The sequence below is a fragment of the Achroia grisella genome, unplaced genomic scaffold (assembly GCF_030625045.1).
Source record: "Achroia grisella isolate CSIRO2021 unplaced genomic scaffold, CSIRO_AGI_Agris_v1 utg515, whole genome shotgun sequence".
Lineage (NCBI taxonomy): Eukaryota > Metazoa > Arthropoda > Insecta > Lepidoptera > Pyralidae > Achroia > Achroia grisella.
Genome location: NW_026712908.1, coordinates 1,680,932 through 1,707,024, shown reverse-complemented (window position 1 = coordinate 1,707,024; position 26,093 = coordinate 1,680,932). Strand labels below are relative to the sequence as shown.

The window sequence follows — 26,093 nt, the reverse complement described above, 5'->3', positions numbered from 1 at the left end:
GTACGATGTTCTTACCTATTCGACGGTTCCGGTACTCTGCGCGATGCGTATTGGCCATACTTGGTGATTCCAGCATTTACATTCATGAGTATGATTGTTTGTATTGGTCTGAATGTATTCTATGTATATTATTTGTGTATTTAAAAAAATCTCTAGATAACACAAGCTCTGTTTAACTTGGCACTAGATGGCGATGCGAAAATTCTCTAGGACTTATTTATTTATATAAATAAAAATAAGTCCTGGATAATTGACAATACTGTTGATTATTGACAGAACAGGCCTCTTCTTTGATTAATATCATTACATATAAAGGTTTATAATACCTCATAGATCTACATTAGGCATAATATAGTAGGACTAATTTTCATTATTATCCCGGTTTTATTAAGTGCTCTAAAATGTACTCGTAGGCACGCCATATATGTACAGTTGATAATGCATTTTGCGTGTATTATAGTGTAATGTACCTATAGAATCAAATCTGAATTTGAAATAATTTTTATAGGCGTGCCTCTAGTTGAAAAATCTAGGTAGTTTAAAAAATACTCAAAATTACTTATTGTAATGCAGTAGAGTCTATAAACCTCCGATAACATTTCTAATTTAATATACGTCCATCAACACAAAGGAGTCAATAAAAAATGTATGTATTTTACTGAAATCCTTGACAGCCGCCTCATTCATGGATCGATGGGACAATATGGCCTGTTTCATATTTTATGGACGTTTAATCGGCCTTCAATGTATGTCAGTTTTTAGGGAGGGGGTGTGGGAAAGGGCAGGGTGTTAATTAGGCGGTACACTGTATACGCAATAAATGAAGATATTCTGTAGCATACACAAAAAGTATAATGCAAAACTAAAATCTTTTTTTGAAATATAAGTTTATAAATAATAATCCTTTTGATGACCTCACTAATCTAGTGGTTTACAACACGTCTTACTGTAGATGATTGCGGGTTCGATCCTCATACTATACAATCATCTGTATTCATTAATATGATTGTTTGTATTAGTTGTAAGAATTTTAATGTATGTATTTAAAAAATATCTATTAGTTCTTCAGTACTCATATCTACTACAAACAAGCTCTTTTTATGTTGGAACTAGATCGCACTATGTCATAATGTCATAAAATTTAGCATACAAGTATTATTTGACGTGGAGAATGAAAAACTAAATATTTCTTATCAGCTAACTCAATATAGGTATGTCACTAAAGCAGACAATGTAGAGAGCAGAAGGTAGTATAAATAATACGTCAACTATAATGTATATTGTAAACAAAAATGATAAATTATGCAAAGCCACTATAATAAAGTAAGTAGGTATATACATAATATGGCATAAGAGATCAGATAAAAGGTTATACAGATTAAGATCAAGACAAAATGTTACTTTCAATTTAAGTATTTATTTTCTTGTATATAATTATAATAATATTTTCAATTCGATGTTTTTTGCCTATATTCTTTGAATCATATTTTTTAGTAAGCATAATTAACTACCATTGCGTCATGAATATTGTTTTATTATACAGGAAATAACGTAGGTTCTTTTTAATTTTAATTAAATCATATAAATAAAGAACATACCGATATAAATAAATGTCTAACTATAGCTGTTTTGTTTCGTAAACAAACTAATATTGTCAGACAACAGATTACTTTCAGCGCTCTATAAGCTGAAGCTGTAAAGAATACCTGTGGCCAACAGGAAGACAGATTTTTTTAATTTATCGTAAGCTTCAATCAGAGCACTGGGCAAATAATTACTAAGTTTCATAGTGGGGCAACTTAATATTGGGTTTACAAACTACAATCCAAACCCAATTTTTGTTTCGTACCCTAGCGGTCTTAAGGCACATCCTGAGTATTAATAACTAAAAAAATCTGTTTGTTATCAGTAGCTATCACACATCAGTATCTATGCAAATTTGTTTTTTTTTTGCGAAATAAAGTAATAGCTATAGAATAAAGACCAAGGTCGTATTACCTTAATTATGTAGTAACGTAACTTGTGCGATACATTCTGCAACAGGTCACTCAGTACGCTGTCTGAATCACAAGATATGTTGTTTTTCCTAAAGTATAATTGTTGCAAGAATAAATAAATCGTAGTGTGTTGTAATAATACATTTTTTATGTCGTTTCTATGTGATTGATTGCCGTGTTATAGAAAATCGATTTTTTCAACCGAGGTGGGACAGTTTATTGTCCAATTACATACATTATTGTAACCGGAGGGCACGGTGACAGTTGGCTGTATAGACTTGTGTCTTGGTGCTAATTTTAATTTTGGCGGGAAACTTTCAGTAGTTATTATTTGTCTACTTTATCAAGCGGGTTGGTAAAAAAAGGCGGGAAACGTTAAACTTGGCGGGCGCGTTTTTTCTTTTGATTTAAATTTTATACATATTTTTCATTATTTAGTGATTGTGATACTGTATTTAGTTCTTTAATATCTATTATTTAGTTTGTTTATTGTAGTTAGTATAAATAGTTAGCTGTTTATTGGTAAGTTTTTCGTTTTTTCATTTCTATGGACGATCCCCCCGACCCGGGGGGATTTGTCCCTCCGGCTTCTAACTATGTTACAATTTCATGCGAATCGGGTATGGAAACCGATACGTCTTGTTCAAACCGATCGATAAAACGCAGTCGGTTACAAAGATTTTGTAAAAGTTGTAATAAACGGAGAAGAAAAAATTCTTCAGATAAAATTACAGATTGCCACTGTATAGATGACATAAATGATGGCATTGAAATACAAAAACCTCTCACGGAAGTGATTTTCACTCCACAATCTGTAAATTTAGATCCCCCTCATCCATCCACATCTAAAGAAACAAATGAAAATAATAATATTTCTGAACCAGTAGCAAGGAAAATGTATGAACCCACAGACCATGCCCCATACTTAGTTCATGTAGTAAGACAAGAAAAGTCTCCAAATGACGGTACTACACTTCACCCTGTGACATTTGGTAAATTCCTCAAAAAACAGTATTTTAAAAACATTATTAATGGAAGTGTAAAACGCATTGGACGAAATAAAATTGCATTATCTTTCTCAGTTTACCATGATGCTAATACATTCATTAATCATAACAGTTTAAATGATTACAAATTACAGGCTTTTATACCAACATTTAATATTACACGTATGGGTCTGGTACGAGGTGTTCCGAGTGATTGGAGTCCAGATGAAATATTACAAAATATTTCTGTTCCTATCGGTTGTGGCAATATACTTAAAGTAAGACGGCTAAATTACAAAGTTGTTGTTGATGGCTCTCCCACTTGGAAACCTTCTCAGACAGTAGTAGTCACATTTGATGGTCAGGTACTACCAAAAAGAATATTCATGTGTTATAATGCATTACCAGTGGAATTATACACTTATCCAACTATACAATGTTTCAATTGCTGTCGTTATGGTCACACTAAAATTCAATGCAGGTCAAAGCCACGTTGTTTTAAATGTGGTCAAAATCATACAGGAGAAACATGTGATGTTGAAGATGCTTTTTGCTGTTTATGTTCAGGAAATCATTTTTCTACTAGCAAATCTTGTCCAGAATTCAATAGACAAAAACAAATAAAGTTATATATGGCTGAAAATTGTATTTCATATGCTGAGGCCTCAAAATTGCACCCTGCTGTTACAAAGCCTTTTGCTGAAGTCCTTTCCACGCCATCAGCACATGGAACATCATTCAGCACTTTAAAAAATATATCTGAATCAAAAACTTATAATGATACTGCTTTTAAACAATCTTATAAAAAAACCGTATTCTTAAAACCTAAATCACCTCATCCATCCTATGTTGGGTATGATAAAGTTGCCCATGAGAATATTATAAAAGATTTTAATATGCCCTCCCCTTCTAATGGCTGTGCGCTTAACAGTCAGTATAAAAATGAAAGTCAATCTAATATTAAAGAAGTTATTATTTCATTAATCAACTTACTTGTAAGTTCTAATATAATACCGTCCCACGTTGCCCCATTTATAGAAATATTCAAAAATCTACTCCATAATGGATCAAGTAGTCCAATGGAATTGCAGAAGTGTACTTAGCAAAAAAAGTGATTTAATTCATTTAATCAATAAATATCAACAACCACTTGTTATTGCACTAACTGAAACTTGGCTTAAACCTGATTTTAATTTCAAATTATCAGAATACTCTTGTATTCGAGATGATAGGCCAGATGGGTATGGTGGGGCTGCCTTACTCATCAATAAAGCTACTCATTTTTCTTCTATTTCTTTACCTCTTTTTGACAAAAACAATATTTCTATGGTTGCTGCTGTTGTCAGCGATATTTGTTTAGTCTCCCTTTATATACCTCGTCCTTCCTCTTCAATTATTGCATATTTAAATGAGTTATTTTCAATTCTTCCTAAACCTTTTTTAATTATGGGTGATTTCAATTGCCATCATCAAGCTTGGGGCAGCTCCTATTCTAATTACCATGGTGAGCAATTGTTAGGCCTTCTTGATTCCCATAATCTGTGTGTTTTAAATGACCCAGTACCTACTCGTATTACTGCTCCCACTGAAAGAAATAGTGCTGTAGATCTCTCTATTTGTTCTTCCAATTTATCTTCCTCTCTATCATGGTCTATCCTTTCATCTGCATATGGGAGTGACCATTTTCCTATTATCATTTCATTACCAATTCATAAAAAACATCCTCGAAAAAGAAATTATTTTTACAAACATAAGTTAAATAATAATAATAATTGGGATAAATTCCAAATTGGTGTACAAAATAAATTATCATCTCTCCCTCCTATTACTTCTGGTAATGAATCGGACTGTTCTGAAGCCCTCAGCAAAATTTTGATACAAGTCGCTGATGAAGTTTTTCCTGTAAACAAACATAATAATAATAAAATTCCTTCTCCACCTTGGTGGGACCATGAATGTACTACAGCTATTAAATCCAGGAAACTGGCAGAAAGATTATATTGTAATGATATGAGTTCAGAAAACTTCACCAATCTATCTGCCCTACTAGCCTCCACCCGGAAACTTTTAAAGAAAAAGAAGTCAGAAGGATGGAAACGTTTCTGTTCTTCTATTTCGCCTCATACTCATCCTTCCCTTGTATGGCGTAATATAAAAAGATACAGATCTGCTTTCCAAGATTCTCCTTTTTTTACATTATCAGAGACTACAGCTAACGAGTTTCTAGATCGTTTAGCACCACCCTACGTATCTCATATGGATCCCATAACGCGGCCACTTTCCACCAATAAAAATATAAACTCTTCAGCTCTTGACAGTCCTTTTACATTTACGGAACTTAAAACCGTTCTGTCTCATACGAAAGATTCATCTCCAGGAAATGACCACATTCCATATTCATTTTTAGCGAATATTAATGATGAATGTATGTTGTATTACCTTAATCTCATAAATTCAGTAATGTTAACTGGGAATATTCCGTCGTCATGGAAACATCACACGGTATTGCCAGTTAAAAAACCCAACAAACCTTCCGATGACAGTAGTTCATATCGTCCTATAGCTCTTTCCACAGTTCTTTTAAAAATTGCTGAAAATTTAGTAAAAACTCGTTTAGAGTGGTATGTCGAAAGTAAAAAACTATTAGCTGAAAGTCAGTATGGGTTTAGAAGGGGTAAAAGTACATTAGATGGAATCAGTCTGTTCGTTTCAGATATACGTTTGGCATTCTCTAAAAATCAGTCGGTAGTTTCAGTTTTCTTAGATATTAACTCTGCGTATGACAATGTCAATATTAACATATTATGGAAAAAGCTTTGCGATTTGAATGTTCCTCCCATACTTTCTAACTTTATTATTAATATTTTGACGGAAAGATCCATTAGCGTTATATTGTCTGATTCTAATATTTTGTCTCGAGTTGTATGGAAGGGTCTCCCGCAGGGATCACCACTCAGTCCTCTTTTATATAACATCTATACATACGACTTAGAGTCATATGTAAATCAAAACAGTGAGAAAGTCGTTGTACTTCAATATGCGGATGATTTATTAATGTATTTTATTGATCATTCTGTTCAAAAAGCGTGTTCTTTAATTTCCACTTCTTTAGAAAAATTAAAATTTTGGATGGATTGTAACGGTCTTGAATTGCCTGCGGCTAAGAGTGCAGTTGTTCTGTTTTCTAGAATGCGAGTTCCACCCCCTATAAATATCTGTTACAATAATCAGTGTATCCCAGTAAAGACAAAAATAAAATTTTTAGGCATAATTCTCGATTCTAAATTATCTGGTTTACCACATTGTGAATACGTTTCAGCTAAATGTGAACGACTTCTTAATATTCTAAGATGCCTTACGGGTGTGTGGTGGGGATCCCATCCATTTCAATTAAAACTAATATATAATGCTCTCATAAGGAGTGTTATGGATTATGGTACATTTATTTTGGAACCTGCTAATGCTACAGCCCTAAAAAAATTGGATAATATTCAAGCTAAAGCTCTAAGGATTATATTGGGCGCCATGAAATCTAGTCCCATTAATGCGATGCAAGTAGAATGTTGTGATCCTCCATTGTATTTAAGGCGTCAGTATTTATCTGATAAATTTTTATTTCGTATTTTACAGTTTTCTAATCATCCTCTGATCCCTAAATTGCAATCGCTCTCTGATCTTGTTTCTTCGTCATCCTATTGGTCTCATAAATCTCTACCTTGCTTAGTAAAAAGTTACAGAACTTTTACTGCCATCCGAGCTCCCACTCATCGATCTCCCTGTCTTCCATTATTTAGTTCAGCATATGAATCTTTAACTTTTACCCCTGATGTTCATTTTGATATTAACATAGAAAAAGAACATCCTAATGTAAATGCAATGTTTAATCAAGTAGTAAACTCTAAATGGGAAAGCCATCATCAAATTTATTGTGACGCATCGAAACACTCACATACAGGAAATGTTGGTGTAGGAATTTACCACTCACAATTTCATATAATTCAGAAAATTAAATTTCCACGAGACCTCTGTTTTTACTGGTGAATGCTATGGAATTTTTAAAGCAGTAGAATATATTAAAATTTTTAATCTTAAGCAAACTGTTATATTTACGGACTCTAAAAGTGCTCTTCAAGCTCTAATTAAATGTCCATTCAAATCATCTAAACAGTATCCTCTAATTTTTGATATCCGAGATATGTTGAATAGCATTCGTCTCAAAGGACATATTGTATCTTTTGTTTGGATTCCGGGTCACTGTGGCATTCGGGGCAACGAAAAAGCAGATTTGCTTGCGAATGAAGCTATATTATCTGGAGATCTTTTTCCTTATAAAAACTTTTGCCATGATCTGACTGCCTTGTCTAAGTCTTGTCTTCATGATTCATGGAGTCAAGATTGGACAATAAGTAGCAAAATTAAAGGGAAACAGTACTGTTTAGTCCAACCGTTTATAGCTCTTAAACCGTGGTTTTTCAAATTACATCTTGATAAAAGATCAACTAGTGTTTTGATTCGTATGCGAATTGGTCATGTTTGCAGCCCTGAACATTTAACAAAACTACGTATAAAAGACAATAATATCTGTGAATGTGGAGAAGATGTGGGTGATCTAAATCATATTGTGTTTTCCTGCTCCTCTTACGATCGTTCTTCATTTATAGAGACACTCATCTCATTAGAAATTCCTTTTCCTTCATCCATTGTATGCCTATTAGCTCATCCTAATCCTATAATTTATAAATCTCTTGCGTCTTTTATTTCCCATAATAACATTAAACTTTAAAACCCATGATCACTAATTCCGAGTATATTCAAAATTTAACCCGTTCCTTTCCATTATCCCGTCTCGTTTCCTGTTTTTAGTGGCATAATAGGCAACACTAGCCTCTTGCCAAAGAAGAGAAAAAAAAAAAAAAAAAAAAGCGGGTTGGTGAGTAAAAAAATCCATAACTAAAAATTAAGTAATATTGTAGAGAGAGATTAAATAAATACCACAGATAACATAATATTACATAATAAATTATTTTATATATCCCTTATATGAAATTATTTTATCAAAAACAATATGGCTAATATTTAATTATAATAATAGTTATTCCACACTAATTGCTCCCAAATCAGTTTTATATATACCTAGGTGTTATATACACTATACATGTATTACATATAAGATATAAAACATATTAATTAGGGGGTATTTGTTCTGTATCTGTTCTGTAACTGTTGTTGCAAACACTATAAAAGTATAAAGTTCCACATAGAGGAATAAAGTGGTAAAAAAATTTCGTAGTTCTTGTTAAAAAATAATAATATTAGTTAATAAATAAATTTAGTTAAGAAGAACGTTGTTAAGTACATATTTGTTATATATAAATCGAACAAAACTTTAGAAGTGTACAATAATTATTATTTCAGTTCTGACAATGTACTACGTAATGGTGTCATTATTTAATTAAATAAAATCTATGAAGTCGTAAAAAAAATGCAGCTAGTCGTATGATGTTTAAATAACTTTATACTTATTTAAATAATATAAAAAAATTATAGGATTTAATTTAATTCATGTGTGTATATATATTATATATCTTTACTGTTATCGCCTAGTTTATTTTCTATCGGTCTGCAAAAAACAAAGATTGCGTAGGCTTGGCAATGACGCACAGGTTTGTTCAACCGTGACTAGGAGGGATTGTCTTAGTCACCAATTTGTAGTTTAACAAACATATAATTTTAGCTAGGTATATATATATCATAATTAAATGTACTGGCCAAGACATGCCTTATTGTTAAAATTATAATTCTCCCGTCACATCTGTTATAGTGTTAGCATTAAACTAAGAGTTCACTGAATGGATTTTCCTGGGGTTTTCATCAATTAGTAGAAGGAGGTCGAGGTGTATAATTCGCAATCAATAGAAAGAGGTTTAGGTACGTATTTCGTTAAGGTTTTGTATAAATTGGTTGAAATTCCTGCGTGCAGCCAGGATGGGTGGTAGTACAAAAATAAAAACACTTCAAAACCAAATTCAATATTACATCTGAGTAGATGTAATATTAAATTTGGTTTCATTTTATAGTATCTCTGACGGGTAGATGAAAATCTTTACATTTAATATGTAGGCAGTTATTTATAAATAAGGTTTATGAAAGAAAGACATTATTCGACAGTGGACAATCAATGACTAAAGTCTGCCTAGTTCGTATTTTAATTGAGAGGTATTTTTGGTAATGGGATATATTAACCCCAGTGGTAGCACTGGGGTTTTTTTTAACAATTTACTATGTTAGGCGATTTCCACGCGGTCCCTCCTGAAAACCAATGTGGTTAGTTCCTGATGAGGTGAAGTGATGGCATAACTGGCTTAACTTCATGCTCTCCTATCTCCTATATCATCCTTCACTGGTACCTCGCCAGCGTATACCGTTAGCGCAGGCGTGTGTACCATTCAATTATTGTCCATTTAAAATTAAAATTAAATTATTTTTATGTATTAAAGTAGCAACCCTTGTCTATATAGGTACACGAAGTGTCGCGAACATCAACTGTAATTTCATTAAGTATCACAGTTGATCCTTCAACCGAAAGTTACTTTTACAAAATACTGTTTTCCAAATTACTGTTTACTTACACAAAATACTGTTATAACATACCTATTAGTAAAACTATGTAATGTGTTGCAAACTCTAAAAAGTAAATTAAATATTCTACTTTACTTTGTAATATTAGTAAATTCATGACATTAATGAAATAATACGAGTATACTATATCTACTGGTGTTGACATCGATATTGATTTTTTTGTTATATTTATTTCATTATTAAATGTAATGTATGCTTATTTTGTAAAGTTTTTGCAACCCAAATTCTGGCGCATCGCAATGTTTGTCGGCAAACAAATAATTCATGCATTTAATTAATTTATATTATCCTAAAGAGTGATTACATAGGAGTAATGTTGAGGATTAATATTATTTTTCTAATTGCAGCCTGCTTCAACTACGACAACAACGCGCCGAAGGCCAGCAAAGGTGACAAGTTGGACATCATGGAAACTGGATGTAAGTTCTAGAAATATATCTTATATATTGTAATAATAACTAAAGATAATTCACACAGCGTCATCTAGTCCTAAGCTAAGCAGATGTTATGGATACATGACAACTGATAGAAATACTTCATTACATTTTGTTTTATATACATACTTATTATACATTAAAAACTTCCAGAATAATACAAATAATCATACTCATAAATACAAATGTTTGTACCGTACGAGGAATAGAACCTGCGAATTTTGAATCTAAAGCGGTGTACTAAATTACTGACCCGCGGATCGTCGTCTCCATCACACTTACTTGACATTTATTATAATATGTGTCCTAATTTACACATTATCTTTTACATAATATTCTTTCCAATTTAGTTTTAAATGTAAATTGAAAAGAGTTATACTGGAAAAACAAATTTTTAAGTGTTTGAGAAACTGAATATTAACATATATGTCTACGGGTATCATAGCCTATATACCAATAATAAGTATATGGGCATGTACTCGCATATATTATTACTGTAATTATGAGCGGTGACATGGATTAGCTTTTTCTTTTCCTTTTTTTTTCTTTGGTACTGTTATTGTAAATGACTGGTGTTTATGAGCATTGAATATTGTAACACATTTTATATATATTTATATTTGTGTATATATCCTAGGCCTTATTTTATTTGTTTTTTGTTTTCTTAAAGATTATTTATATGTATGTGTATATAGTTAATAATTAAAAACCCACATGTTAGTCTTTTCTTTTTAATGAGTAATGGGCGCTGCCTGAAAACCAGCGCTGTTCACCTCATTGAGGTTATACTCATGTACATATATCTATAAGCAACAGCTGAGGCAGCTCTTATTGCCAACATTCTATGTTATTTTTTTATTTCTTATTTTGTGTATTATTTGCACATTGTATTATTTGGTAATAAATAAATTATTTTATCTAAAAATTATCTATCTTTAAAGTTATTTATGTATATGCTATATTACTGAAAATGTCATATCCGTGAAACGGTAACAAACATCCATACTTACGCACAAACTTATATATATTATTTTCTTTGTTTATTATGTATCTATGTATTTACATAAAAAAATATCTATGTATTTATGCCAGTTGTCATATTACAAGCTCTGCTTAGCTTGTGACTAGATAGTGCTGTGTGGAATTTTCCTGAGATATTATTATTTTTATTATATATTCGTATTAAAATTACTTTTTCTATGCTTGTATATGAGTAATGTAAAATTTTATAACATACATTATTCGTTCTCACTCCATATTGTTCGTTATACCTTTTAACACGCGATTGTGTGGTTTTAAACAAAGCAAATATAAAACTAGTCGAGCGTTACTTTATTCAGTTCTTGACCCGTTATTGATATGAATCGTATATCTAGATCAGTCATTGTTCAAAACGTAGACTATTCATGCGATAATGCTACGACATCTAGGTAACTTCGTCTATAGGGGTGAAAGATTTTAGTAATGGGGGCTAATGACTTATTTGGCGGCCTCGGTGGCCTAGCGGTTTAGTATACTCCTTTACTTCTGATCGTCGCGGGTTCGGTTCCTCGCATGATATAAATATTTGTATTCATGAGTATCATTGTTTGTATAGGTCTATCAATTCGCAATGTCATCTTATTCTGTTAGAGCAGGCGAGGGCAGAATGTAACGTCAAAGGTCTTTAGTTGGAAGGGAGGGGATTCTTAGTAATAAGGAGAAATCGCATAGAATAAATAGGGTGCACTATAGATACTAATATCACCTTTTACAAATTATAATGATAATAGTAGAACAAAAGCTGAGGAAAAGAGGCAAATTGCAATAATAAATTTACGGTACCTTATACGTTATGTTATGAAGATAATTTTTGTTTAGCAATTCACTATTGTTTGTTTATCTATTGGATGATGAAGATTATTTTATGTGTCTGTCATCATCATCATCATCATCGCAGCCCGGAAGACGTCCACTGCTGGTCAAATATGTGTCTGTAATGCAAATTTTTATATTTTTCAAAAGACTGACAAGCAAGTTTCTTGCTCGTTCTTCTTGTGATGAATCTGCATTCCGAATGAGTGGTATACATGTAGAATAAAAATGTGACTATTCAAATGCGCTTATATTACCTAAGTTTATTTGAATAAAGATTATATTTATTTATATTTATAAAACAATTACTATTTTAATAAGAAAATATAAAAATGCAGTTATACAGAATACGGTATACGGAAATGCGGGTCATATTAGTTTATCTTTACACGTACCATGTATGGAAATCATCTGTAGGCATATTTGCATTCAAATAAGGAAAATGTTAGATATGTCTATTTTGTACTAACTATAGGCGGTTAATAGGAGATACCTTGGAAACATTTCGCTCCATACAAAACGTTATACTTTCTGCAATAAAATTATTTTTATATCGAATCCATTGATATATCGATGTTGTCGAGGACTGAGAATCGATATAAAAACATCGATATTATTGAACATATCAAATATCCCGTTTATGGGGAGAGAATATAACCCTGCAATGGAACATTTATGGGGTTGTTACGGATAGACGCTTTTAGTTTATTACATCCAGTCTACCTAATTGAAACTTACATGTTAATTAAAATTAAGGTCGTTTAACATGCAAAGTGCCATGTAGGTACAGTCACGTAAGTATAAATTAGGTATCGTTTTTGTATATAAGGGTAAAAATTGTAGAAAACCTTAGTAATAATCCCTTCCCCCTTAAAGCTATTGTTAAAAGTTTGAAATTTACAGTAATATTAGCAATAAATAATATATTAATATTTTAAATAGATTATTAGATAGAATCACAAATCTTTCAACTTAATGTATTAAGACATTAAGTTAATTAAGATGCGTAGAAATATATATACCTATGGTTCGTTTATTGCTTTCTAAGTTTTGCACTTTAAACACTAAAGCAAATAAAAAATAATAATTAAAAGTCATTTCAATACATTTTTATTCTGAGGAAAATACATTGAAACGAAAGAAGAAGAAGACTGAATTACCTAATAGGTATCTCGGTTTATTAATCCGACTGTACACTATGTATGTAGAGTCTGTGGGGATTTAACATTATTTTAATCTATCTAATAACGTAATGACACTGTTGACTAAAATCAATACAACTCTAAATATAGTAGTTGTATTGTTGTAATGCCTAACTCCTAAACCTAAATCCTGATCTCTGCTACCTATATCTACTATAAATCTTTTTTGTATAAATAAGCAAGAAATTGGATGTTACATTTTATATGTATAATAAGTTTATTAGAGAAGTGAATAGTACCGATTATGGTAGAGAGAGAGAGTATGGTATGACAGAGAGTCAAATACTAGCTTACTACTGGCACAGATAACATAACATTAGAAATATATCAGGTTGTTATGCGGTCTTCTAGAACATCGTGGTAATTCTAGTGAAGTCACCACTGTTGGTCATCTGACCTGACTCATGTTCATGTTTATCATATCATCCCGCACTGGTACCCCGTCAACGTATACCATTAGCGCAGTCATCTATGAAAAATAGACTATTATCACAATAGCGGTTCAATTATCCTTCCCCTGATGTATATTTATGCAGTCGCCTCTTCCATCATTCTAGTGATGAATAGAAGTGATGACTGTCACAATATATTGATTTTGATTTTCAAATAAGCTTATTTGTGTTCATTTAGGAAAAAGTATTACATACAGAATACATGAATAAATTCTAATACAACGTCGCGCTAGTATACGTTATAATTAGTTATACTGTTAGAATTTATGAATATTGAATTGCTTGTAGAAAATTACGAAATCGATTTCCACAGGCGCTATATGAATGTTACCGTTTTATTCGTTTCTAGTCGAGCAGGGAGCTTATACAGGTATATTTTTTTTGTTTACAAACCGATTGGAATACAACAAACATAATATTACTGAAACCCGCACCTAAATCGATTAGGCCGTTTTTGAGATTAATAACTCACAAATCCATAGACAAAACATCTATAAATTCTAACAATTGTTTTACGATCTATTACGTTGATAACGCCCTCTTATAATAGTTTTTCTTATATATCTTCTATGAACAGAGAGAGATTAGTTACATTTTTTTTATGTATAGACAGATATCAATGTTAATTATTACTGCTACATTTTAAATAATTCAAAATCATTTTTTTTTGCTATCATTAACGTTATTTTAGCCCAATTTGACTTTAGAATAAAGTATGCTACAAACTTATAAATATTCTCTTCTACAAGACAGTATTAGATGAATATTGTAGATAATATTTTATGCGTTTTAAAAATATCCTTAATGAAAGAAAAATACTGTTTGGTCATTGTATGGTACGTTATGTACAGTAGATACTATAATGTATTAATGACGAGCTTTTGTAACACAGATAAGATAATATTTTTGTACCAAAATAATGATCTACATGTAGAGAAAAATTTATACATATTTTATTAATATTGGTGTCATGGAATGAAATTTATTATCGTAATTTTATAACTAACAATCTACAATGGGGAATTTAGAGTAAGGTTAGATATGCCGGCCGATGGCGAACGGTGGAAGAAGATACTTGGCCGATCCCAAATAATGGGATGAAGGAAAGGCAATAATATTGATGTCATAATTTTCAAAAATGGTAGTAACAAACGAAGACGTGTGAAGGTAGACGCATATGTCAGCTCATAAAAAAGATATTATTTACCATCTACCCGCTGCTCTTCAGTTTACCTGTGATCATGGTCGTTCTTGATGACATGAAATATGATTCTTACTATTTATACGTATGAGTAATTTTTACATAAAGACCCAGAAAGAAAATTATTTTTGGAATTTGTATAAGTGTTAGAAAGAAATGAGGAAAACCGCGGGTTATAACTAGTATCTAAAATAAATCATAATTCATGTCTGTCTATAGAATGTACATGTACGTTTTACTTCATGTGTACATCGTTTATCAATTCTTTGTCAAAAATTTCGATAATTAGTGCATTTATACCAAAATCCCATTACTGAAAGCATTAATCTATGATTTCACTAATGGAATTTGATAGGTATAAACATATTCTTCGTTTAGCTGTACTTCTTTGTCCATTTTACTAACTATTATATCTTATGTATTATATTTTATCTATTATACATCATAACTACATGTATGTAAATAATTTAATGACATGTATGAATGTATAATGTACATATTTGTAAACGTAAAGATACCACGTAGATATTTTGGTAAAGTTTGGTGCGCCGCTTACTAATTGAGTTCGCGATATGTATATTTATATATTGTATTTATGCATTAAAGTTTAAAGAAATTAAAATAACATTGTACGTATAATAAATTTCAAGTTTTTATTTTATTTTAATGACTAAAAAGCTAAATAATAAAATTTAATTAATAACCCTGGATAATTAACACAGCGCCATCCAGCCCCACGGTAAGCAGAGCTGTGTAATGGGTGCTAGATAACTGATATAAATATTTAGAAAACATAATATACATAGAAAACACCCTGGCCGATACAATCAATCAAAACAAACTCATGAATACAATGAATACAAATTTCTGCACCGCGCGAGGAATCGAACCCACGACTATCGGAAGAAAAGCAGTATGCGTTTAGCACTAGACCGAGGCCGCCTAAAGACATGCATGACATGAGATATGAATGGCACCTTAGTTATCTAAATTTGACTGTTTTTAGTCTTCAAACGTTACACAGTTTACAAATGTAAGAGAGAGGTTCTGCACAAATAACTTTGAGCAAAATCTCCTCCTGAAATAAATGTAATAACAACAGCGTAACGAGTGGTAGGCCGTGGGTCTTCTTTTATTATATGAACGATGATTGAATAGTGCACCCACCTGCTTCAAAAAATATATGCTGGCAAGCGCAACCCTCCGCCTCATTCTATATTTATAAAATTTATGTAATAATAAAGTCAGTCAATATATGACGTCATTTGTAACAACCGTAAAAACATGTTATATACCTACCTACATAATACTTTTGTTATGGTTACTGATGATTACATAATACAATATTATGAGAGATGTTTCAATAATTCTCATATAATTGTAGGGCATATGCCTGTGTTGAATAGTCTGCCGTTTGGTCTTTCTAAAATAAATGAAGTCAGAGCTTATGTGTTTTTTTTAAACAGAGTGAACAAGTGAAACTTGCTATAATACTATAATAGTAGCAGTCTAATGGCATACGTTCCTTGAAATTTCATCCTGAAAACGTGATTGGCTACTTATTATTTATTAATCATATTGATTAACAATTGCTTAGACTTACTTACGAGATTATATATAAGGTTATAGAACTTAAAATTTTAATGGATATAAATATTAGTAACATATTTATAATAATATATATATAAACTATGAAGTAATTATATACAGTACAACACGTACCGTTTTCCGTTTATCTATACGACAAAAATATCTTACAATTATCTTTTATAAAAATAACTTTCAGATATAAGTACCTGAATCTTTATTAATAAACTATTATACATAATACAATAGGTTAAACAATGCTGGGCCCTACCCACAAGTAAACTAACAATCATAACATTTCCTGTGCCAGAAACTAGGCCGATGTTAATGAATAGTTACATACATTTTTCAAAGTTAAAAGTTCATTCATTCAGTTCATTCTTCTTGTTCAGTTGGTGTTCCGGTCTGACTGCTTAAAGACGTATAGCAAAATGCGGGACTATTCGTGATACGACACGTGGTCTATGTATAGTATACATGTGCAAATACAGTATTAATATCCAAGATGTATCTTGGCAAACCTAAAACAAAATCCAATAGTGAGTAAGCAGTTTCTATTCCTTTTGCATTAATTTTATTTGTCCATAAATAAAGTAAAGCGAAATGTTTTATTGCACTTAAATGTAATATTTTGTGAGTTCAGAAAATAACATTCTGTATATTGTACACAAAAATATGTTATGTATTAAATTTCAAGTCATTAAAGAATAAGGTTAAATTACGTTTGTCACGAAAATAAATGGAAATTACATGTTGACAATTTACCCCCTAGTTTGTCGGCCATACATTTTCCTATTATACCATCATTAAATATAATGTTTCTTCAAGTATTAATATGATATAGCAAACGATAATGTTAATTGTTTGTCGCAACTATCGATTTGCTTCAACACAACATGGCATGGCATGGCAACGGGTAAGTCGGTACCTAATATAAAAATGATGTGCCGAGTGTAGCATGAAATGGGTTCATTTTGCTGCATTATTTATCTGCAGTACACTACGACACTTCGTATGAAGTATGGATGCACTATCTAGGAATAAATATCCGTCTTAAAAAATGGAGGTTCTTATTTGGTCGTATTTTTTGTGTTCTTTAATCATCCACCAAACAAAGTTTTTATTACGTAACTACGTACAATAGTAGAGTGGTAAAATAAAATTAATTTATTCTTTTATACGTATAGTATATATTCAGAATACCAGATAGTTTTTTATGCGACTGGCGAAATATTGACGGCTCACTTCATAGGAAAACGTAAGGGTAATCTATAGATAGGAATAACGCCTCATGGTTACTATTCCTTAGGTTTCTAAATAATACAATATGTATGTATGTATGTATAATGAACACATATATAAATCGCTGAGATCTCTATCTACATAAGAGTTATGAGAAATTATTGCTAGGGACTTTATCAACATAGAACTGAATAAATATAGAATTATATACAATCGAAATTTATCAACATAGAATTTGTGTTTAATTTGTCTGCGCGTTTGAGCACCCTAATCTCAGAAACGGCAACACAGATTTGGGTGCAGTTTACACTAACATATTATAATAAGCTTTACTGAAAATTTTGTATAAAATAAAATTGGTTTACAAACAAAAAAGTTTTATGGATACAAAGTAGGTTCAGTCAATTCATTAATATAAGCGTGTAGCTTACTAACAAAAGTCGATAGGCAGGTAACATGCCTACCACTATACCTAGTAAAGAAATAAAGGAACTAACTATTTGGTATTTATTGTTACTATATCACAATACGGTTCGTGATTGCGTGACTGTTTCGTAGCGAAAGAGTGAAATTGGATAATCATGTTTCGCTGAACTGCGTGCTATTTGCATGATGAAGGTTTAGTATATAAATATATAGGTACGCATCAATATGTAATTAATTGAACCAACTTCTAAAGACAGGAAATTGGCAATTTAAAAGTTTTTCTTTTTATTTCTTGTCTGTTCTTTAGATAGTATAAAATGAAGGCGCCGCGCCGCCACTGTCTATTCGCTTATATCTTTCAAATTACGCAACAGTTTAGAATTCAGTTTTCAACAATAGATAGAGTAATTCAAGAAGAAGGTTTATATGTATAACACATGCGTGATGTAGTATAGAACACGTTGAGAAATTCGAAGATTTGTAATACATCCGTCCGAAACTGAGACGGATCACAAGTACGAGTATCTAATATTTGACGCTATAATCCCAAATACTCATTGATACATTATATTGTGGAAAACATGGAATTTATTTTATGGTTCAGACAAGTGTTAAAACTAATTACCTGTAGTTTTTCCATAACATATTTTCAGTGGCAGTAGTGTATCAGATAATATATCCATGGTTGTAAATAAATGACAAAGTTTTTTTTATTAATGATAATAAAGTTATGTAACCGTCTGGACGATTAGTACATATATCCTGGCGGGTCATTAGTTAATGGCCTTGGTATTAAAATTTGCAGTACCCAATGAATTGTAATATATATTATGTAACTTAAGTACTATATAGCGGGAGGAAACAGGATTGTTAGTAATGTTGCCTGAAGATCTTATTGTTAGCAATGTACTATGTCAGGTTGACCTTCACGCGGTTCTCCCAGGAAACCATCGTGATAAATTCTTGATGAATTTGTCACGATGGACTAACTGACCTGGCCTCATGATCATCCTATAATCCTCCACTGGTGATCCGCCAGCGTAAACCGTTAGCGCAGGCTGGTGAACCATTCCATTATCATCCATAAAAAAGTACTATATGGCAAATATTTCTTAAATATATAGAGGAGTGAATAAAGGAAAAGGATGTCTAATTACCACTAAGTGACTGTTACAATAATGTCAAACGGCCGTGTAGCAGTTCCAGGCCAATAACCTTCAATCAATTAATCAATACTTTCATACAATTATAATAGTTTAACACTGCAATACAGTTTATTTTCAATTTCCAATAATACAGCGTACAATTTTCGTGTTTACAGTAGCATGGCACAGACCTCAGTCGGCTTCCTCCCGGGTGGAGGAGGAGCTCATGCAAAAGAGCTCCAGAGCCCTTGCCAACACCACTGATCCGTTGGAGAAATTACGTTTGCTCTGCTTATCTCGTGGTGCTTCAGGAATTATGGGACTGTCAAGGTAAGCAGAGATTTTATTAATGACCACCACCTGATTGTAAGTGGTAATCGTCGCTTATATAAATGTACAACACTACAGACTTAGCTTTATTATGTAACATCGATGATGTCACTCCTGATTTGCCATTCCTGAGAACTAATTGAGAAAGATTTGAGATAAAGATTGATTGTCTTGTCTCTTCATCTTCATTACATAGTATAAAACAAAGTCGCTGTCGCTGTCTGTACCTATGTATGCCAAAATCTAAATCTTTAAAACTACGCAACGAATTTTGAAGCGGTTTGTTTATTAATAGATAGAGTGATTCTAGAGGAAGGTTTATATATATAATACATGTACATCCGGACGAAACGGGGAGAGTAGCTAATGTTCTATAATTTCACTGTCTCTCAGCCTAATAAGCTGAAATAGGTGATGCTGAGAGGTACCTGAGTTTCTGTACTGAAATGACACTGTACATTACCTAATTTAGAGTAAAAAAGTACACATAGTACTTGTACTTACAAAATCTAATTTTATATATATCTGTATCTACGGTGGGAAATGTTAGCTATAGACATGAACACTAAGAACAATAGCATAAACACCATGAGTGCAAAATATTTTTATTACGATTCTGTTTAAGGTATAAAACTAGAAAGTTCCGTCGCTTTGTTTTTTTTTATATTACTGGTGGAAGTCAAGTATTTGGCCCATCTCATGGTAAATGTTTCAGTAGTCCATTGACGCTTAAATCACCAGGGGCGTTCACATGCGCGTTCAATATCTACTTTCAGAAAGGCTCTTTGTAATATTATCTTATCTAAGTATGTTTCTACTATTTTACGTTTAATTCTTTTAATTTATTCATTTTCTAGGATTTTCCGGCGTATGGACGACGATGGCAGCAAGCAATTAAACAAAGAAGAGTTCCTAAACGGCATTAAAGAAACAGGATTAGAACTAAGCAATGACGTAAGTTTTATACACAAATCAATTAGAATTGCTTTAGAAAATATAGAAGTGGAAACGTTACTATTTAATATAAAATTAAAGAGAATATTGCAAACTCAAACATTTTAAGTAAACATTCTCATCATATAACCACTGCAAACATAGATGCAATAGTATAATGTATATATATGTATATACTTATATTATTTCATCTATACATGGGGCACATACATTTGACTGCTGGGTCTACTAGTAAACCTGTCATTGTTTAATTTTTCAATAGCTTATTATAAAATTGAATTAGATTTTTATTTATAAATAATAATAATGTTTTTCAAATGTAGAAAATATATAACTTAAAAAATTGAAGAATTCAAAATTCATAGCGCTGACAATGTTATCTGATTGAACAGGGATTTCTATGTTTTTTGACGGTCTCTATGTTGGTTCTCGCATGCCTAATTCTTGTTAATGTAAATATAATTAGAATAATATTTATTTATAAGAGCAATACATGAGCATGTGCTCATTCGTCTTGTGATGAATATGCATTTCGAATGAGCGGTAGAATAAAAAAAAATACTATTCAAAAGTGCTTATATTAAGTTTAAAATTATTTCTATTCTATTTGTCGTGTATTTATTGTTGTATTTACATACACACAAATATAAACAACATATCAATATCCATCTTAAACCGGAGCTCTCTATGAAATCAGACCTATGTTGTTATTGATACTATTAATTTTGAAGTAATTTAGTGGGTCATTATTACTATATTTATACACACTATTAATATTTATGTATTTATTTATATTTAAAATTACAAAACTTATCAGAGACGACATATTTTACTTATTACAAAAATCAGACAGGAACCAGAGAGCATAATTCTACATCAAACATAGACTAATAAAGTTGCCATATTCATAAATGTGTGGATTGCTTTCTCAACAGCTACTACACACACACAACTAACACAACACACACACAACTCACAACAACTAACAACATTTCAATACTCATATTTTCATTATAAATGCCCTTTTCAACTCAGAAAGTAATAACTGACAAATTTTGTTTGCTCTTGACTCTGACATAATGTCATAATTTGTGAATGAATTGGATGAATAAAATGAAAACTTGGATATTACAGGATGCGCAGGAGTTGTTCAAGAAATTCGACACTGACAACAGTGGCTCGATCAGCCTCGATGAATTCCTCATTCAGATACGGGTATGCATCATTTGTCATTTCTCCCTCCCTCTTTATAACACCAACTCCAATATAAATATATTATTTGAAAAAAAAACACATTATTAACAATTGAATTAAATGTATTGATTCAGTTTTAATCTTATTTGCACTACTTTCAACAGTATCGCGTATGTCTCTGTACAATATCTAAAAATCAGGGATGTTGCTCGAGCAAACAACACACTGAGGTGGTGCCTTTTTGCATATAGGCGATGCACATGCACTACGTTACTCATACTTTGCTTGCACTTATATTGTATACGAGCTGTGCCCGCGGTTTAAATTTAAATACTGTATTAGAAGCTATATTACTGTAAAGTTTCATCAAAACCGGTTCAGTAGTTTTTGCGTGAAAGAGTAACTAACATACATCTATACTGACTTTCGCATTTATAATATTAATAATAAGATTGTTAACTTACAATGTAGTTGTATATTTACTTTGCATCTTTTTCTATTTAATAATGTACTTTGTGTTTATTCTTTAACGCAAATAAAAGTTTATCTATGTCTCCATCTACCAATTCTATTTGGTCAAAATTCGATCATAATTAATTTAAATTCAGTAAGACTATAGACAAATAATATTATTCTCAATTAACATAGATTGTAATAATAATAGTCATGTGTAATGTTTTTCTATTAATTTAATATATTTTTTGTGCATAATTTAAAAATATTAGCATTCTGCACTATTTCTCTTTATAATCTTAACTTCGTCCGCGTAATTTTCGTTATAAGGGATACAAAGTTTTTTCTTCATGTATTGAATGTATATGTAGATGTTGTGATAATAATGTAATCTTATTAATATTAGAAACGCGAAAGTTTGTAAGTATGGATGGATGTTTGTTTTTTTTTTTTTTTGGGTTGTTTGGGCTGTTGTCAGATGTGTAGCACCTGTAGCACCGCGATACATAGATCTATTGTGCTCGCCCTTTTCAGAGTTCGCTACCTAGACCCGTCAGGGACAAGAATTGAAGGATATTCTTAGGAGCGATCGTTTTTATCTCCTCGGGAAAGAGTGTAAACTTTCCAAAGGAGATATTTCGTTTATGCATGAGTGGGCTACAACCACATAAGATGTGAAGCGGCGTTTCCTCTTCAGTTTGGCAGAATCTGCAGATACTAGTCGTGCATAGGCCTATGCTTGTTCAATTTGCAGTGTCCTGTGAGGGCCCTAGTTCAATAATAAATAGCAGTAATCGATTGGAGTATTTGGTCGATATAAGGTCTTTTGAATGTATTAATCCTGGCATTTCTTGCCAGTGATTCAGTGCTTCTCGTTTGGTTATTAATTTGAGATGTCCCATATTAGGCAACGAGGCATACCACAGAAGGGTTCGGGGCCCAGTTGGACGGTTTTTGCCCCTAACTTTGCCAGATGGTCGGCATTCTCATTGCCTTCAATATTTGAATGCCCGGGGACATATTATGTCTGTTTCCTACTTCATTTACATAGTAGCAGGATACAGTTTCTAATAAGTTTAGAACGTTTATCTATGTCTGTCCATAAATGTATATGTTCTGATTGATGTAGTTGAGGCTTAGGATTACTTCCATTAATGGTCAAAAGATTGAGGCGTATCATATATAGTAATTTTGGGTTTTAAATTTCCACATCCTACATCATCTCCTATTTTGGACAAACCAGACTAATGACTATGGTTATTTTGCCATTCGTCTCTTCCAGATATTTCGATTTTGTAATATTGTACAAATAATATTATTCTCATATCGAGTATAGTTTTTATGGCATGCCAAGATATCCTCCTTTGTAATAATAATAAAGGAAGGGGCGTCAAGTCCAATAATGCGTAATGTTTTCATCTATTAATTCTCTGTAGGCTGTATATTGGAGGGTTTTCCTCCACCAGATAGCGCAGGCATTTCTCACCACTGCTGTGTAAAGCCATAATTTAAAAATATTATGTTGTCTATGTGTGTGTTCCATGTCAGTTTTTGGTCGAAAGTTACGCCCAGGTACTTGACAGCTAATATTCTTCTTTATAATCAAGTTTGTCAAGTTTCTTCCTTTTTGTAAACGGAACAATTACTGTTTTATCAGGATTTAATAATTCATTTTCGTTATTTAACTATGATGTTTAGTGCTCTTTGGATGCGGTCTGATATTGTTGTTGCACAGAACCCTCTGTTTTTTGCTTTGTACAAATTGTATTGAATGTATATGTAGATGTTGTGATAATAAATGTAATCTTTGATTAATCCATTAGAAATGGTCGGGCGATCAAAAGCACCCTCAATATCGAGAAATACAGTATTTGTTTGTCCTCAAAGGCCTTCTCGGATGTTTGTTACTCTTTCACGAAAAAACTACTGAACGAATTTTGATGAAACTTTACAATAAGGACTTTGATGAAGCTTATGCATAAGAATAACATGTAGGCTATAAATTTCACGCGGGTGAAACCGAGAGGACAGCGAGTACAGAATATATAAATATATTTTCAGCCACCAATGTCGGATTCTCGCCGGGCCATCGTGGAGCAGGCTTTCAAGAAGTTGGACAAGACAGGTGACGGCACTATCACCATAGACGACATCAGAGGAGTGTATTCTGTCACTTCGCATCCAAGGTAATTAACAATATAATAATAATAATAAAACTGTGGACAATTAGCACAGCGCCATCTAGTCCCACTGTTGCAAACTCTTTGCACATTTTTATATAATTTTATTGTCACTTTTTGCCTTACAACCGTTTGTACACGTACCTTCATTATAAGTATTTACCATTTGCTATCCATTGTTTGATTTACATCACACATACAGTCCACTCATTTTATCACCTACATTTTGGTACTACTTCGGTAGAATTCCAACATTTACATCCCAACACCCACGGTAAGCAGAACTTGTGTTATGGGCCTAGTGCCCAACTGATATAATTATTTAAATATACATTTTTTTGTAAATACATACATAATATACATTGAAAACACCAGGAAACCATCGTGGTTAATTCTTGGTTATTTCATCACGGTGGGCAAACTGACCTGATGCCGTGCTCATCGTCCACTGGTGCACCGGCAGCATAAACCGTTAGCGCAGGCGGGTGCACTATTCTATTATCATCTATTAAAAGAAAACCCCCTGATGGCTGGGTTACAAACAAGCCTCTTAGTGCGGGTTACTTAAAACTATGTAATATTATGTTACCTGTGCATAAAACTAATTTAAACTAACCTGACTATTACAAGATAAAGATATTTACAATATTACTAAACTTATCCTAATTTAAGAAATACAGCCATACTTGGGAACTGGTAATTTTTTGTTTTGTTTTAAACTCATAAGTCATGAATTGATCACTTATTTTCAGATACATGAGTGGCGAAGAAACCGCAGATGTTATACTGAACAAGTTCCTGGCGAACTTTGAATCGGAAGGATCTATTGACGGCAAGGTTAGTAAATTACATTGTCATGTAAAAAAAAATTAAACTAATTAAAGTTTGACTGTGTCTGCGTAACCGAAATTCCTAATACTATTCGAGGACTGTATAGTGCTTTTTATAATACCCTTTAGTTAATTTATGGTGGTAACCGGGTCTTAACACAAATAATTATATGTAAACGAACTGTGCCCCTGAGTTCGTTCGCTTCGAATAGTTTATAGTGAGAGTTATAAATAAAGAGTGTAAGTGTGATATTTATAATAATTTATAATAGAGTTAAATTATTATTTAATTATTTAGGCTAATTATAAAAATAAAATTTTTCGGATTAAAAAGTAGCCTATGTCCTTTATCAGGATCCAGACTATCTGTGTACTAAATCTCATTTAAATCGGTTCAGTAGTTTTGGCTTGAATGCAAGACAAACAGACAGACAGATTTACTTTCACATTTATAATATTAATAATTAATAAGCCTAAAGGTATTTACGTCACTAGACGTGTAATAAATAGTGTGTAATAAACACGAAGGTTTAAAAATAACTGTTCATTTTAGACATCATAATCTCATTTGATTTAGTGCAAAATTAGAACAGTACACACATCACTGGTTTACCCCGAGAAGATTGTACTTAAATTGATAAATTTCCGTAATAATATTTTTTCTAATAATAATTTATTAATAATTATAACTATTTTACTAATAATTATAAAGTATATTTCACTAATGAATAATAAAATACGAGTAGCATAAGTCGAGTAGTAGCCTACCGCGTGTTGGAGTAATTTGGTTTGTTGTCACCGGAAGTTAGAAATGTGATAAAGTTTTTGGTGTAGGTACAATATATGTTGTGTTTGTAAATAAATACAAAATATACATAGAAAACACCTAGACCGATATAAACAATCGTATTCATAAATACAAATGTTTACACCGTGCGAGGATTCGAAACTGCGACCATCGGAAGTAAAGGGGTGTCTTAGAGCGCT

General features: G+C 32.0%; 1 protein-coding gene and 1 long non-coding RNA gene across 4 annotated transcripts in view; one reads left to right on the top strand and one right to left on the bottom strand.

Annotated features, from left to right (window-relative positions):
• The window catches only part of LOC131847025 (calcyphosin-like protein), a 92,465-nt gene that overhangs the window by 64,173 nt on the left and 2,199 nt on the right, over positions 1 to 26,093 (top strand). For 2 of the 3 annotated variants that reach the window (XM_059196466.1, XM_059196467.1), the window contains exons 2-7: positions 9,970 to 10,041; positions 19,342 to 19,495; positions 20,353 to 20,449; positions 21,584 to 21,664; positions 24,158 to 24,282; positions 25,029 to 25,113. In XM_059196466.1, coding sequence (XP_059052449.1) covers positions 9,970 to 10,041; positions 19,342 to 19,495; positions 20,353 to 20,449; positions 21,584 to 21,664; positions 24,158 to 24,282; positions 25,029 to 25,113 — 614 coding nt within the window. Of the gene's footprint in view, positions 1 to 9,969; positions 10,042 to 16,756; positions 16,892 to 19,341; positions 19,496 to 20,352; positions 20,450 to 21,583; positions 21,665 to 24,157; positions 24,283 to 25,028; positions 25,114 to 26,093 lie in introns of those variants that run through there. The other variant, XM_059196468.1, reaches the window with a different exon arrangement.
• Positions 2,760 to 5,501, bottom strand: LOC131847031 (uncharacterized). The gene is made up of 3 exons (XR_009357695.1): positions 5,423 to 5,501; positions 3,977 to 4,883; positions 2,760 to 3,351 (listed from the first exon to the last, which is right to left on the bottom strand). It is a non-coding gene; the product is annotated as an uncharacterized LOC131847031 (long non-coding RNA).